Source organism: Porites lutea, chromosome 11 (genome assembly GCF_958299795.1).
Source record: "Porites lutea chromosome 11, jaPorLute2.1, whole genome shotgun sequence".
In the NCBI taxonomy this organism is placed as follows: Eukaryota; Metazoa; Cnidaria; class Anthozoa; order Scleractinia; family Poritidae; genus Porites; species Porites lutea.
The window spans coordinates 3,886,325-3,899,022 of NC_133211.1; the positions used below are offsets into that span (position 1 = coordinate 3,886,325).

A 12,698-nucleotide genomic window follows, 5' to 3' on the forward strand; every position below is an offset into this window, starting at 1 on the left:
TCCGGAATTTCCGGTTTTCCCACATAAATGGTAAATAGCCCTCCTTTCGCTTCTCTCTTAGCTCTTCCCCTTTTCCCGAGAAAGAGGATGCCAGTGAGAGGCCTCCGGAAAATCGCTCATCTTGCACCCCATTACGGGACTGTAGGTTTCTTAATGCAATTATATTGCTGCTAATTAATGTGGTTTTCACAATCCAGCGAGCTGCGTTTTTGAGAGTAAAAAGAACATTTTTGTAAAAAAACATTCTCGAAATGCTTCTTTTTGGGTAATTTTAACGGCAAGGCTTCGTGCGCGCGTAGAGAGTGATGGGAAAAGGTTTGTCACGTGGTTTCTTGGGCGCTGACGGCGGTAAAAACAAATAGAATGTTGTCGCTTTAGCAAACATTTTGCGTTTTCTTTCTTTCAGAAGCTTACAGTTAAAAAAAAGAAAAGAAAAGAAAAAAAGAAAAGCGTTACTTAGTCAGAAAATGTTGGACACTAGTTCTGTAGTTTCTGTGGTCTTTTGTTGCGAATTGGATAGACTAGCTTGAAGCGGGTTTTTAAAGATCTTACAACGTGGTGCAAAGTCGATCACGTTGTTTCCCCATATCTTGGTTAAATTCAAGGCACCATCAAGGAAGGTTTGACTATTTCAAATATACAGCAGCAACTAAAAGCGACCATCGTAAAGATACTTACTTGTTGAGACGTCGGCAAATTCGTAAAGACAGAATCTACTCTTCAGTTTTCTTACGCCGGCTTTGTTTTCTTCTGTTCTCCTTCTTTCTGAAGTTTTGATTTTTTTAGTTTTTCCACATTACCCCTCGTAAAAGCATCTACCAGCACATCTCCCGTCACTTTACGTTACTTAATACGAAAACGTTGTCGTATTGATTACAAAATAAACAAAACGCCCACACAAAACTAACAAAGACGATGAAGAAAATTCAACGTCCTTGTTTATCCCAACTGCTTTATGCCAGCTTATACCACGTGACCTATTTTTTTCCCGCCACTTCGCATCGGGCTGATTTCATACCGTGGGAGCCTGGCACTAGTTATCGGTTTTGCCGGACGGAAGTGCACTTCAGTTTGATGGCGTAGAGATGGCGACTTACACGAAAACTTGGCATTGGAATTGTGCCAGTTCTTTGTGTAAGAATAATTAAAGAACTAAAGGAATAACGTACTACACTTTGCCCAGCGATCCTGAGCTTCAAAAAGGATATAGGAAAGTTCTTATGAACGAAAATATTAACTGGAGAAAACATGTTATATGCAGCGCTCACTGGAGCTCGGGGAAACGAGAGAACAAGAATCAATTGTCAGACATAATTTGTACAAAAGAATATGCTGCTAATCTGGAAAAAGAGTACTCCCAAAAACCATCTAGGGAATTGAAAAGGAAAATTGACTGTACAAAAACGGTTCTTACTTCGTCGAATGCCAATACCGTGAGGAGTACTCCTAGGAAATCCCCGAAAGACAGGAGTGAAACTCCCGTACCGCGTGTTAAAAAGCGACGGGTTTCAGCTGCGAACGTAGAAAAAGAAAATCAGAAGCTTAAAAGTCAAGTGGAAAGTTTGACGAGAGAACTAAATGGAAAAAAAGCTTTGATTGAAGATTTACAGCAACAGCTGTCAAAGACTCAAACAGAACTTGAAAAAAATGCTGCGAACAACAGTCAGCAACTCAATGAAATGAAGAAAGCACTCGAAGGCCAAACTTTTAGTTATGAAGCACTTATGAGATACCCAGATAGAATTTACTATATGACAGGATTATCACTTTCCGAATTAGATTGTCTATATGAATGTTTGGAGCCTTTCTTGCACACAATTGTTTATCCTGATTGTAACAATGACGACTCGTCCTATCTTAGAAAGCTGGACACAAAGACAGAACTTATCAGTTTCTTGACAATTTGTAGACATGCATTGGACCTTGGTGTTATTGCATGGATGACTGGTTCAAGTATATCAACTATGAGTAGAATTTTTGTAGGATGGTGTGTATTCCTGAGCACCATTTTTGAGTCTATTGACCTGACCCCAATACCTGGATTTTTGAATGACTATATGCCAAAATGTTTTATGGAGTCAGGATATGGTGATACTGCTCTCATAGGGGATGCAACTGAAATTTGGATCTCCCAATCAGAGAACTTTGATATTAATAATATTACATTCTCGAACTACAAGAACCACACCACAGGGAAGATATGTTTGTGGACCCTTCCTCCTGGTTTTTTACTCAAATGTACTGATGCATTTCCTGGCAGCATTAGTGATGCTGACATAACAGAGCAATCATGTGTGCTAGATACAGTCACAAAAGGGAAGACAGTTATGACTGACAAGGGCTTTAATATCACAGATATTTGTCATGAGAAAGGCCTGTTACACAATAGACCTCCAATGAAATTTTCTCATCAATTCGATGAGACTGAGGTAGTAAAGAACTTTGACATTGCAACATTGAGGATCTACATTGAAAACTACATAGGAAGAATCAGAGATTGGCAAATTCTAAGCAAAACATGGCCAAGCTCAAGAATTGATTTACTTGGTTGCTGTTTCCAAATATTTGCACATATTGTTAATATGTTCAAAAAACCAGTTGGGCCAAAATAAAACAACTACAACTAGTTCCAAAAAACTCTGTTGATATTACATGACTATGTTTTAACAAAGACTACCTTCTTTATATGCTTTGTCATTTGGTTTACCCACTTATGGAATTGACATAATGTGTCAAAGCTAGGGACAGTATTTAATAAGTTCTTTCCAAGTTCAGAGAGATGGTTATTCTCTTCATAATCCCACTTACTTACAATTTTGTGATGTAAAATATGATCAGTTATTTCTTTTAAGACATCTATAAGCAGGTCATTTCTGGGTATGAAAAATATATTTGAACTTTTCTTTTCAGGGTGATAAGATTGCAAAAATACAAGATTTGCTCCTGCACAAGACATCTGAAAATTTGCTTGAATAATATGTGAGCCTGTGATTTTGTCTAATGGGGCTTCAGAGTTTTCTGCTCTTGTCTTGACCTCAACGAGAAATGCTTCTGAAATACCATCAGGACTTGCTCCATAGTTTGTGTCTGATGGATGTCTGAAAAACCCACAACTTGAGACTGGGACACCTGTAGAAAAAAATAGAAATCAATACATGATTACTCAAACTTACATTAATGTTTTTGTTTACATTTATATTCATGTAAGTGTATTCCTATTTGATTATGTTATGTACATGATTAACTGCATGATATGCTGGTAATATACTTATTTGCTAAGTTTCAGAGTATTGTGTTACTATTAATATTTTCGAATAAACTGACTTACCAGAGAGTTTCTGAAAGTGCTCTAAAGCTTCTTTTTCATAGTAGTTTCCTCTTTGAAAGTTTCTGTATTGCTTTGGTTTACATTTACTTTCATCTATCTTGTTTAGAATATAAAACCATGATGAATCAAACTCTTTGTTTCCATGAAAACCCAGGAGTGATGGTAGTTTACTTGCTGTTATTACCCCCGTCCTCAGGTTAAGCCAATCAGAAGTACCTTGTTGAACATCAATGTATCTTGCACTTGTAGTTAGTCTGACTTCTTTAAGCTGAGGGACCTTAACAGCTATAATCTCATCTTTAGAGTTTGTGAGCAATTCTAACAACTCTTGAGTTTTATCTGCACAAAATATTTGCTCTTGACATTCTGAAGTAGGCTGTCCCACTGTGCAATCATCTTGGTTAGAGTTGTTAGAATTGGCTATCAATGAAGAGTGCCATTTATCCTCACACTCAGAAGGTGTTTTTGAGTTTTGTTCCAGGTTTGCTGGAGGATTTAGTTTTGTGTAGTCATGTTCATTTTGAATAACTCTGTTCAGATAAGCATTTTTGTAAGACAAATGGTGATACAATCCTGAGTGTCTTATTTTAAATTTCTCTAGAGTTTTAAGAAAATGATTTGATAAATTGATTCTGCATTTAGACAGGCCATCTACTACTTGAGAGCTCATGGAGGAAATATCTCGTTTCAGCCAGTCACTGTTTTCATCACTTACATCTCTAGCTACAACTTTCTTCTTTGTTCTTTGATTTACATGTCTTGCTGATTTGGCATTTCTAAAATATTTGAGTCTGATATGAGCAGCAGCCTTCAAGTTAGCTTTTACCTCTTTCCCTTTCTTTACATTTGGTCGATGCCACATTTGAAGCTTCTCTGTACAGGTCAAAGACAAAAACAGCTTTTTATGTGTTGTGAAGTGTTCTAACTGTAGCAGTATAACGATAACATGACAACAGAGACCACACTTCCCGACAGCACATTCGCAAAAACCTTTCTTGGGAACATTGTCAATGAACAAGACAGTTGCAGTTCGTGTAACTTCAGAAGAAAAGCTTTTTAATATGCTTGACTTGACAAATAACTGGCTACCATTTTTGAAAACCTTGATGGTTTTCATTCGTCTTGAAGAAAACATTCGATGAGCTTTGCGAAATTGTCCTATCATTCCCTGTCGCTTATTAGACTGATATGTCTTGATAACGTCTTTTGAAATCTTGGGAAAGAGAGAAGTATTGCATTTCCATCCAGCTGTTGGTGGTGGGATCTCCTGTCTCGATAGGGCTTTCGTGAAGCTGTACTTCACAGAGATGTTCTTCACTCTGTTGTCGAGCAAAGCCGGGTCATCTTTAAATGGTAGCAATCTTTGTAACAATTCACTTTTAGTCCCAGAAGCTTTAAGTTTAAGACTATTACAAAGTTCTCCCAAGTTTTTTGTGTTGAGTGATTCAAGGCAATCATCATTTATGACTTTTTTTACTGCTGCAAAAGCCATTTTGGGCGAGTCTTCTTTCACATTTCCCGCCATCTTTTTTCACTTCCGTCCGGCAAAACTGATAACTAGTGCCAGGCTCCCACGGTATGAAATCAGGCAGAGCAATGCACATGGCGACCTGGCCCCAGTTGTTCAAACGTTGGATAGCGCTATCCACCGGATAAATCACTATCCAGCGGATAAGTATTAGGGAAACCAATTACGCTATTCGCTGGATAGTGATTTATCCGGTGGATAGCGCTATCCAACGTTTGAACAACTGGGGCCAGAATCACGGATTTGTTTGTATGGGAATCCGGTTAAAATGCATAACCAGTCATTAAAGTGTACATACCTCATAAAGAGTTGTGTTGTATCTGTGCTGTTTTCTTACTATTTCCCGCCCTATAAACGCCATTTCAGCAAGTTTTGAACCAAAACATCAAAACTTGGTGAAATGGTGTATGTAGGACAGGAAACAATAAACATACAAATCCTTTGGCTTCCGGTAGGCTGTTGTGAGCCTGGGCTGCCTGTGATGACAGGAGCTTTCCTCGGGACCCTTGTACCCCTCATCTATTATCAGAGCCAGTAGAAACCAGGCTTGAGCCTGCTGGTAAATTTATTGGCAACTTGTTTACAGCATAAAACCTGAAATTTCCACTTACTACTATCTGGGAAGCTTGCGAGCAAACAGACAACGATTACAGCAAGTAAGAATATGGGATTCGCAGTAGCAAAACGAAGCAAAGCAAACGAGAAAAAATGTTGTTCCATTAAAATTTATGTATGACAACAACATGCATAGCTTTCTCTTGGTTTACTGCCATAAAGTGCGGTATATTACTGCTTCAACAAATTACAAGAGTAACTTGATTAACGTTTTGTTTTGGCATGGTACAAAGACTCGAACAAAGTGAGTCCGTTATTATTTGCCAGCTATTGGAAATAAATAGTAATTTATTTATAAACTAATAAATATTAAATAAGCAAAGAACTAATTTGTTCCAGGGTCATTCTCTATGATTTTTGCTAAGGAGGGAAGATACATTCTAAAAGCCATTTGGTGAAGGAAACCTGTGACGTCACATTTCAAGCACCTCCAGCTATGTGACAAGCTACCGCTGACACAAAACCCTTCTACGCGCAGATCTTTCTCAACCAGTGACGTAAATAGACGACAATCCGCGATATCTTCATCAGGAACGACAAAATCCACCAATGGGAGATCAGAACCGATGCAATGCTGCACTACTTCCCCACTCTCATCAACGCTAAAGAATCGATGCTCTTTACAGTTCTCTTTATGTTTACAAGCAGAGGTGTGGCTTTTGCAGATGCTGTCCCCAAGTTCGTAATCACTCTTTGATGTGTACCTGGTCATTACCACCACGCAGTCATGGCCAACCGAGGAATTTACAACTTGGCTATACTTTCGCTGAGTTGTTTCTAAAAGTACGCTTTTCCAGTGTTGATACTTTTCTTCGGTGAGTTTTTTCTTCTGTTCCTCAAGTACAACATAGGGGATAACGCAGGGGTAACGCTCAAGCTGACGAATGAGCTCTTCGACCCGAAAGTACTGTGCTTCTCTATACACCTGTAATGCAACTGAAGCTTCTGGGAGCAGTGACGCGTCACGCAAATAATTCAAGACATAGCCAAAATACTTCCCGTCACGGTCGATGAAATATCTACCTTGGTCATCCACCTCAAGCTTGAAGCGCCCGCTGAACATGGCGGCTAACATAGAATCTTTGTCTTTGAGTAGTGTTGAAAGTCGAGTGGTAAAGAAATGGCCTCCAACGTTTAGATGTACTATAGTTGGGAGCTACAATATGTAAAGAAAAAAATCATTTACTTTCTTTCTTAGAACTGCAATCGGCTCGCGGCTCTAGGGAAGAGAGCGCCTGAAGAGTTTATAAGAAAAACGGTGTAGGGTTAGCCTCACAAGCAGATGTTTTCATGGAGAGGAACGTGTGACCAAATCCTATAAAGCAATTTGTTTCATAAAGTTTTTTCGGTTAACACTAAAAAAAAAAAACAATAAAACACAGGACAAGCGTGACTTCTATTTGTCATCCTTTTTTTCCTCTTTAAAGTATTTACACGTTTGTTACCAAAATACACAAATCTTGTAAAATTGGAATTGGATTTCGACTAAAACTTCATAAAAAAAAAAGATCTTCAAAGGCGCGTTTACATGCACTAAAGAAAATTTGGTCCGGACCCGTTCAAAAGGGGGTACTTCACCAATACTACGTTTGAAAAAAAAAACTGGAGTTTTTAAAGGGCCTTGTAGGCGCCTATGGCCTTGCGAAAACTCCAGTTTTTCTTTACAAAACTTACCGGTCTGTACTACTGTTTTTGGCTGGTCCGAACAAGTTTTTCGGTAGTGTAAACGCGCCTCAACATTCCAGTCATATAAACCCCATATATTGTGGTTTTCTTTTTAACCATGCAACCCTGAACTAAAAAGAAAACTATTAAACAGATAAACTTGATGAAAAAGCTATTTGGATTGGGTTGACAAAAATGAGATAACTCAGTCTTAAAATTCGTTTTCAAGCAGCTAAGATTTTTATACATACCATAGTCTCAAGAGCTTTGGAAATACCGAACTAATTGTTGACGCTGTTTTAAGGTAATCGACCCAGTGTAGTGTACATAGTATTTTTAACCAACTATACCACTCTGTGGTATCTTGTATAAAATAGAGGGGTGAAATTTTAATATACACTTATTTGATCTTTAATCAATACTCTTCCGAGTAATACAATTTATCAAGTAATTACTTCCTCGGTATCATTAAGTACCATTACCGGTGAAAACTCTACAAACCATCTATTTTAAAGATAGACGCCTTAAGAAAGAACAACAAATTTAACCTTGACCCGAGAAAACAAAGTCTAGCAATTTTTTTGTTCTCGTAAGAGATATTTTTCAGAGGATTTTTAAAATTTATTCATAGCTTTTCGACAAGGAAAAGCCCAGCTAAAAATACTGCTTGTCACCGAAAATTGGTACTATACCAAGCCCTATCAGTAATTTACCGTAAGTACACTAACAATACAACGCACGGCTTTAATTAACGCATTACCTTTTTGTATCCGGACACTTAATGGATGTTGCTTAAGATAATTAAAACATCGACAAAGGAGGGTACCTCAGCAGATCTAAGTCGTAGTGCATTCAGTAATTTAGGAAAGCAAATTAACTTTCTCAATAAGCGATTTCGCAAGAACACAAAGGGGTGACTAATTCAATTAGAATTGGTAAAAAGTAGAATCTTGATCGAATTTTTTTTCTTTGGGGGCGGGGGGGGGGGGGGGGGGGGGACCTTGATTCCACACAGAGGTTTCCCTTCTTTTTTCTCATCCAAAAAAAAAAAAAAAAGCAAAACAAAAAATTGGGGGCACAAGGTATTGGGGAGGCTTTGTTCGCACGATCTGAACGACCAATAATACCCATACGCTGGCTCTCGTTCACACGCTAAGCGTTATTTGCATCCTGGCATGAATTTTGGGATGAAGTCGGCTTCAAATAAAGCCGGGATATCACTAGACTATTCTAGGCGTTCAGGGATAATGGGGACGGCGCAAAGTAAAACATTTCGTGTTACTCTCCACTATTCCAGATAGTGAATAGCCTCTCACGTAGACGTTCTTCGGGGTTCTTCACGCAGGAACGCGTGACGAACCCGTAAGAACGTCTGCGTGAGAGGCTACATAGTGAACGCCTTTAACAGGCTAAGATTTCACTCCCAAAACGTTTAGCCACGAATTAAGTCACAAATCTATATATAAGTAGAACCAACATTTAAGATTCGTGGTATTGAAAATCTTACACTTTAACAATCTTTGGAGCAGCTCACCATTTGCTTATTCAAGTCTTTTAATCCTGAGTTTGGACTGTAAATGGCGATCGGAATGAATTTTACTTTTAGGATTTCTGCCTTTCTAATTTTTCCCTAGTAGTGAAAGACATTGAAAAGACTGCAATTGCCTATCGAGTCATTTTCAAACCATTTGAAAGTCTTAACAACATACAATTAAGTCAGAGTGCATACCGTACCATTTTCAGCGTTTTGTTCAGTGCCATGTTTCCAAATGCTTTTTTCGTTGCCTCTTTTCTCTCCGTTTTCGTGCAGATAGAAAGACTCATGAACATATACTGACTGACTGCTTGAAATTTTAATTATATATATATGCTGCCTACACGCAGTATTCTGGCCTTTGTGATAGTGTTGTGTCCTTAGGCAAAACACATGTCTCCCAATTAGAAACTTCAAAGGTCCAGGTACCCGCAAATAAGTACACAATTTATCTGACAACTACGGCCAGTACACAAATTTAGAAAATACCTAGAGATGGATAATGCTCCGGAGAGTACCATATTCAAGAGTGAAGATGTGTGCTAAAGCGGCAATTAATTTTACAGTAACTGGATTATCCTTGAATAAATCTGCCCTTTGTAATTCAGCATCACCTATAATTTAACTGGTCTCAATAGAGTGCTCGATATCTGACTGTACTGAACCAGGATTCTTGATGACAACAGCAACAAAACAAGTCGAAGAAGCAGAGAACGGAGTATAAACGTTTAGCTCTTCTTAGAGATGTCTCTGGGTTGAAACGGAAAACATGTACTTTACTAAATCGATCAGCTATTAACAAACATCTAATAACTATCTGGCTACAAAACAATTACCAGTATGTTTACTTTACTTAAAACCTCTGCGACAAATTAAAAAAAAAAAAAGAACGCGTGGTCCAGGTAGCAGGTGGTTGTGTTAGAAATCTCTTTACAAAAAAAAAAAAAAAAGATATAAACACTTGCAAAGTTTACGCCCTTTAAAAAACGAAAACGAAAACAGGGCTAATCTTCAAAGCAAATTTAAAAACGGTTTTTTGCTCCTTAGTATTTATTGAGGCCTTTTCAAATAGTGGCGAAAATCGTGCCGGGAGCCCTTTCAGCTGGGCTAAATAAGGCAACCATTTTAATACTTTTTGGAATACAGGAACTAAGCAATTACACAAAGAGAAGGTTGCCTCCTTCAAGATCCATACAAACACAAAACCAAAGTTTCTCAGTTCGATGTTTCACTCATGGTTACCAGTAAACTATTCATTAGAACTTGGTACAGGTATCTGATATATGGGAGGTAACCCGTAATTGAAATCTGAATCTCTCCAAAAGGCTACAATAGTTAGAAAAAAGGTGATCATTTGCATCAAAAAGACCCAACCTGCTTCTTTTAAGCACCACAATACAAGTACAACAAAATTAAGCAGCCATCACAATTATTTGCACTTAAGTACTGAATTCTACTAAGGGGAATTCTCACATACAATAGGGAGTTTAAGCAAAGACGCTTTTGAGCGGCGCACGTCAGCCTTAAGTACACATTTTGCAATATTCCTCAGAGGGTCGCCTACACTTTTGGCCAAGTCGTCTCTATAAAAGCAAGACAACTGGGCTTTACGAATTTGACAGCGTCAAGATATGTTAAAAGAGAAAACGCCTCTCTTCCGGTTGACGCTCTGTTTCCGTTTCGCTTATCACGTAAGAAAATGCACGAGAGTTTGTAAAATTAGACCTGGTCTTAGTTGTTCAAAGGGTGGATAATGCTATCCACCAGGCCTCGGTTGTTCAAATTCTGATAGCACTATCCACCGGATAAATCGCTATCCAGAGGATTAGTATTACGAAAACCAATAGCGCTATCCTTTGGATAGTAATTGATCCAGTGGTTAGCGCAGTCCACTTTTCGAACAACTGGGACCAGATAAATCACTACCCAGTGGATAAAGCAATTGTATTTTTAAAGACTTATCCACTGGATAGAGATTTTTCCGCGCTGGATAGCGTTATCCACCCTTTGAACAACTGGGGCGAGACCGGCAAGGATATCTGCATTTACTCTTCTAATATTTGCGTTTTAAGTTTTACTTGATAGAGCGGTTTTCACTTGACTGTCGAATTGGGATTGGTTTTGGTTTTGGTTTTGGTTTTACTACGTCCTTTGGTTGGCTAGTGTATTTACTTTGGTTTTGGTTTTACGACAGTCAAGTGAAAACCGCTCTATGTTAATTAAAATACTTAAATCAGAGGGAAAATAAAGGGAGTTTACACCCGGACAGGCTTATTAAAATGAAAGGGTAATTACAACCCGTGTATAATTTTCTTAAAAACTAAGTAGTCATATGACCTTGGATCTTAAACAAAAGGAAAAATAGACGGAGTTTACACCCGGAGTGGCTTATTAAAGAGAAGGGGAAATTACAACCCGGGTATAACTTTCTTTAAAAGCTAAGTAGTAATGCAATCTTGGATCTTGAACAAAAGGAAAAATAGAGGGAGTTTACACCCGGAGTGGCTTATTAAAGAGGAGCGGCTAGCTACAACCCGGATATAATTTTTTAAAAGCTAAGTACATCTGTAGTCGACATATAATCTTGGATCTTAAAAAAAAGGAAAAATAGAGGGAGTTTACACCTGGGGAGGCTTATTAAAGGGAGGGGGTAATTACAACCGGGGTATAATTTTCTTAAAAGCTAAGTAGTCATATAGTCTTGGATTTTAAACCACAGGAAAAATAGAAGGAGTTTACACCCGGGAGAGGCTTATTAAAGGGAGGGGGTAATTACAACCGGGGTATAATTTTCTTAAAAGCTAAGTAGTCATATAGTCTTGGATTTTAAACAAAAGGAAAAATAGAAGGAGTTTACACCCGGGGGAGGCTTATTAAAGGGAGGGGGTAATTACAACCGGGGTATAATTTTCTTAAAAGCTAAGTAGTCATATAGTCTTGGATTTTAAACAAAAGGAAAAATAGAAGGAGTTTACAAGGAAGGAGTTTTTTAAATCGAGGATGAAGCAGGGCGAAGACCAAAATATGCCATTTTCCCAGCTTGATTTCAGGGAGGCGGGGAGAGAGGATGGTCTTAATTTTCCATCTATTTTGTCCAAGATTTTAGATGGGTCTAAAATCGCGAAGATTGGGAAAACCGCAGAGTGACTGCTAAATGCACGTTTAACTGTACTGCAAAAACTTAATCAAAGCATCATATGTTCCGCCACTTTTACAGAATGTGCAACGGTTATTCGGAAAAACGACTGGACTATGACTTGAAAACAATGATCTACAGCGGCAACGCTTTGACGCACTATAGTGCAAAACCTCCAAGAATCGTTAACTTCACAAACAAGTTTACAGTAATCGAACGTAATGCGTTTCAGTTGTGTTTTGAGTTGTCAAAAAAACATAGGTTACTTAAAATTTCCAAACAAATTTCTGACTCAAGATAGTTAAGTATAATTCGTATCAGTTCCCTTTTAGAATTCACGAAGCCAATAAACCTTTTTCTTACAATAAACTTCAAGGTAAAACAAACTTGGTTTTAAGGCTAGGCAATGTTATAACCTGCGACTAATTCAGAGGGTTTTTTGTTTTTAAGGGAAAGGGAAGAAGGACCGCCTGATCGCAGGTTAGGCAATGTTATTGCTGCTACCAGTGGAACACTCCTGGTTCGATTTTGTTTAAAGATAAAATTACAACACAGCAATTTTTCGCCCCCTTTACAGACAAATTCAGTCATTTTAGCAGTGATCTAAAGGTTTATAAATACTTACTTTTTGAGCCATTTCTTATAGATTCAACGTTGCTGCTATCCACGAAAATCCAAACTGGTCGACACGCTCGTGTTTCTTTTGTTAATATCTTAATCGTATATGAAATGTCAACCGAGAATTTGCATTAAAAAGACAATTTTTAGTACAGGTTAAATATATCACTTACATTTCACGAGACCGGCATGCCGTTCTCGAGCACGCAAGGATAAAAATTTGCCGTTTACAAAAAAGCCAAATTTTACCACTTACCACTTTAAGAACTCATAA

The 12,698-nt window shown here is 38.1% G+C and overlaps 1 protein-coding gene and 1 pseudogene across 1 annotated transcript; one reads left to right on the top strand and one right to left on the bottom strand.

The window, feature by feature from the left end:
• The first annotated feature begins 1,085 nt into the window (after nt 1-1,085).
• On the top strand, nt 1,086-2,612 carry LOC140952872 (uncharacterized; annotated as a pseudogene).
• Nucleotides 2,613-5,403: 2,791 nt separating this feature from the next.
• Nucleotides 5,404-12,691, bottom strand: LOC140952545 (uncharacterized). The gene is made up of 2 exons (XM_073401971.1): nt 12,432-12,691; nt 5,404-6,627 (listed from the first exon to the last, which is right to left on the bottom strand). Exons 1-2 carry the CDS (start codon nt 12,441-12,443, stop codon nt 5,797-5,799), a joined length of 843 nt encoding a protein of 280 aa, XP_073258072.1. The 5' UTR covers nt 12,444-12,691; the 3' UTR covers nt 5,404-5,796.
• Nucleotides 12,692-12,698: the final 7 nt, after the last annotated feature.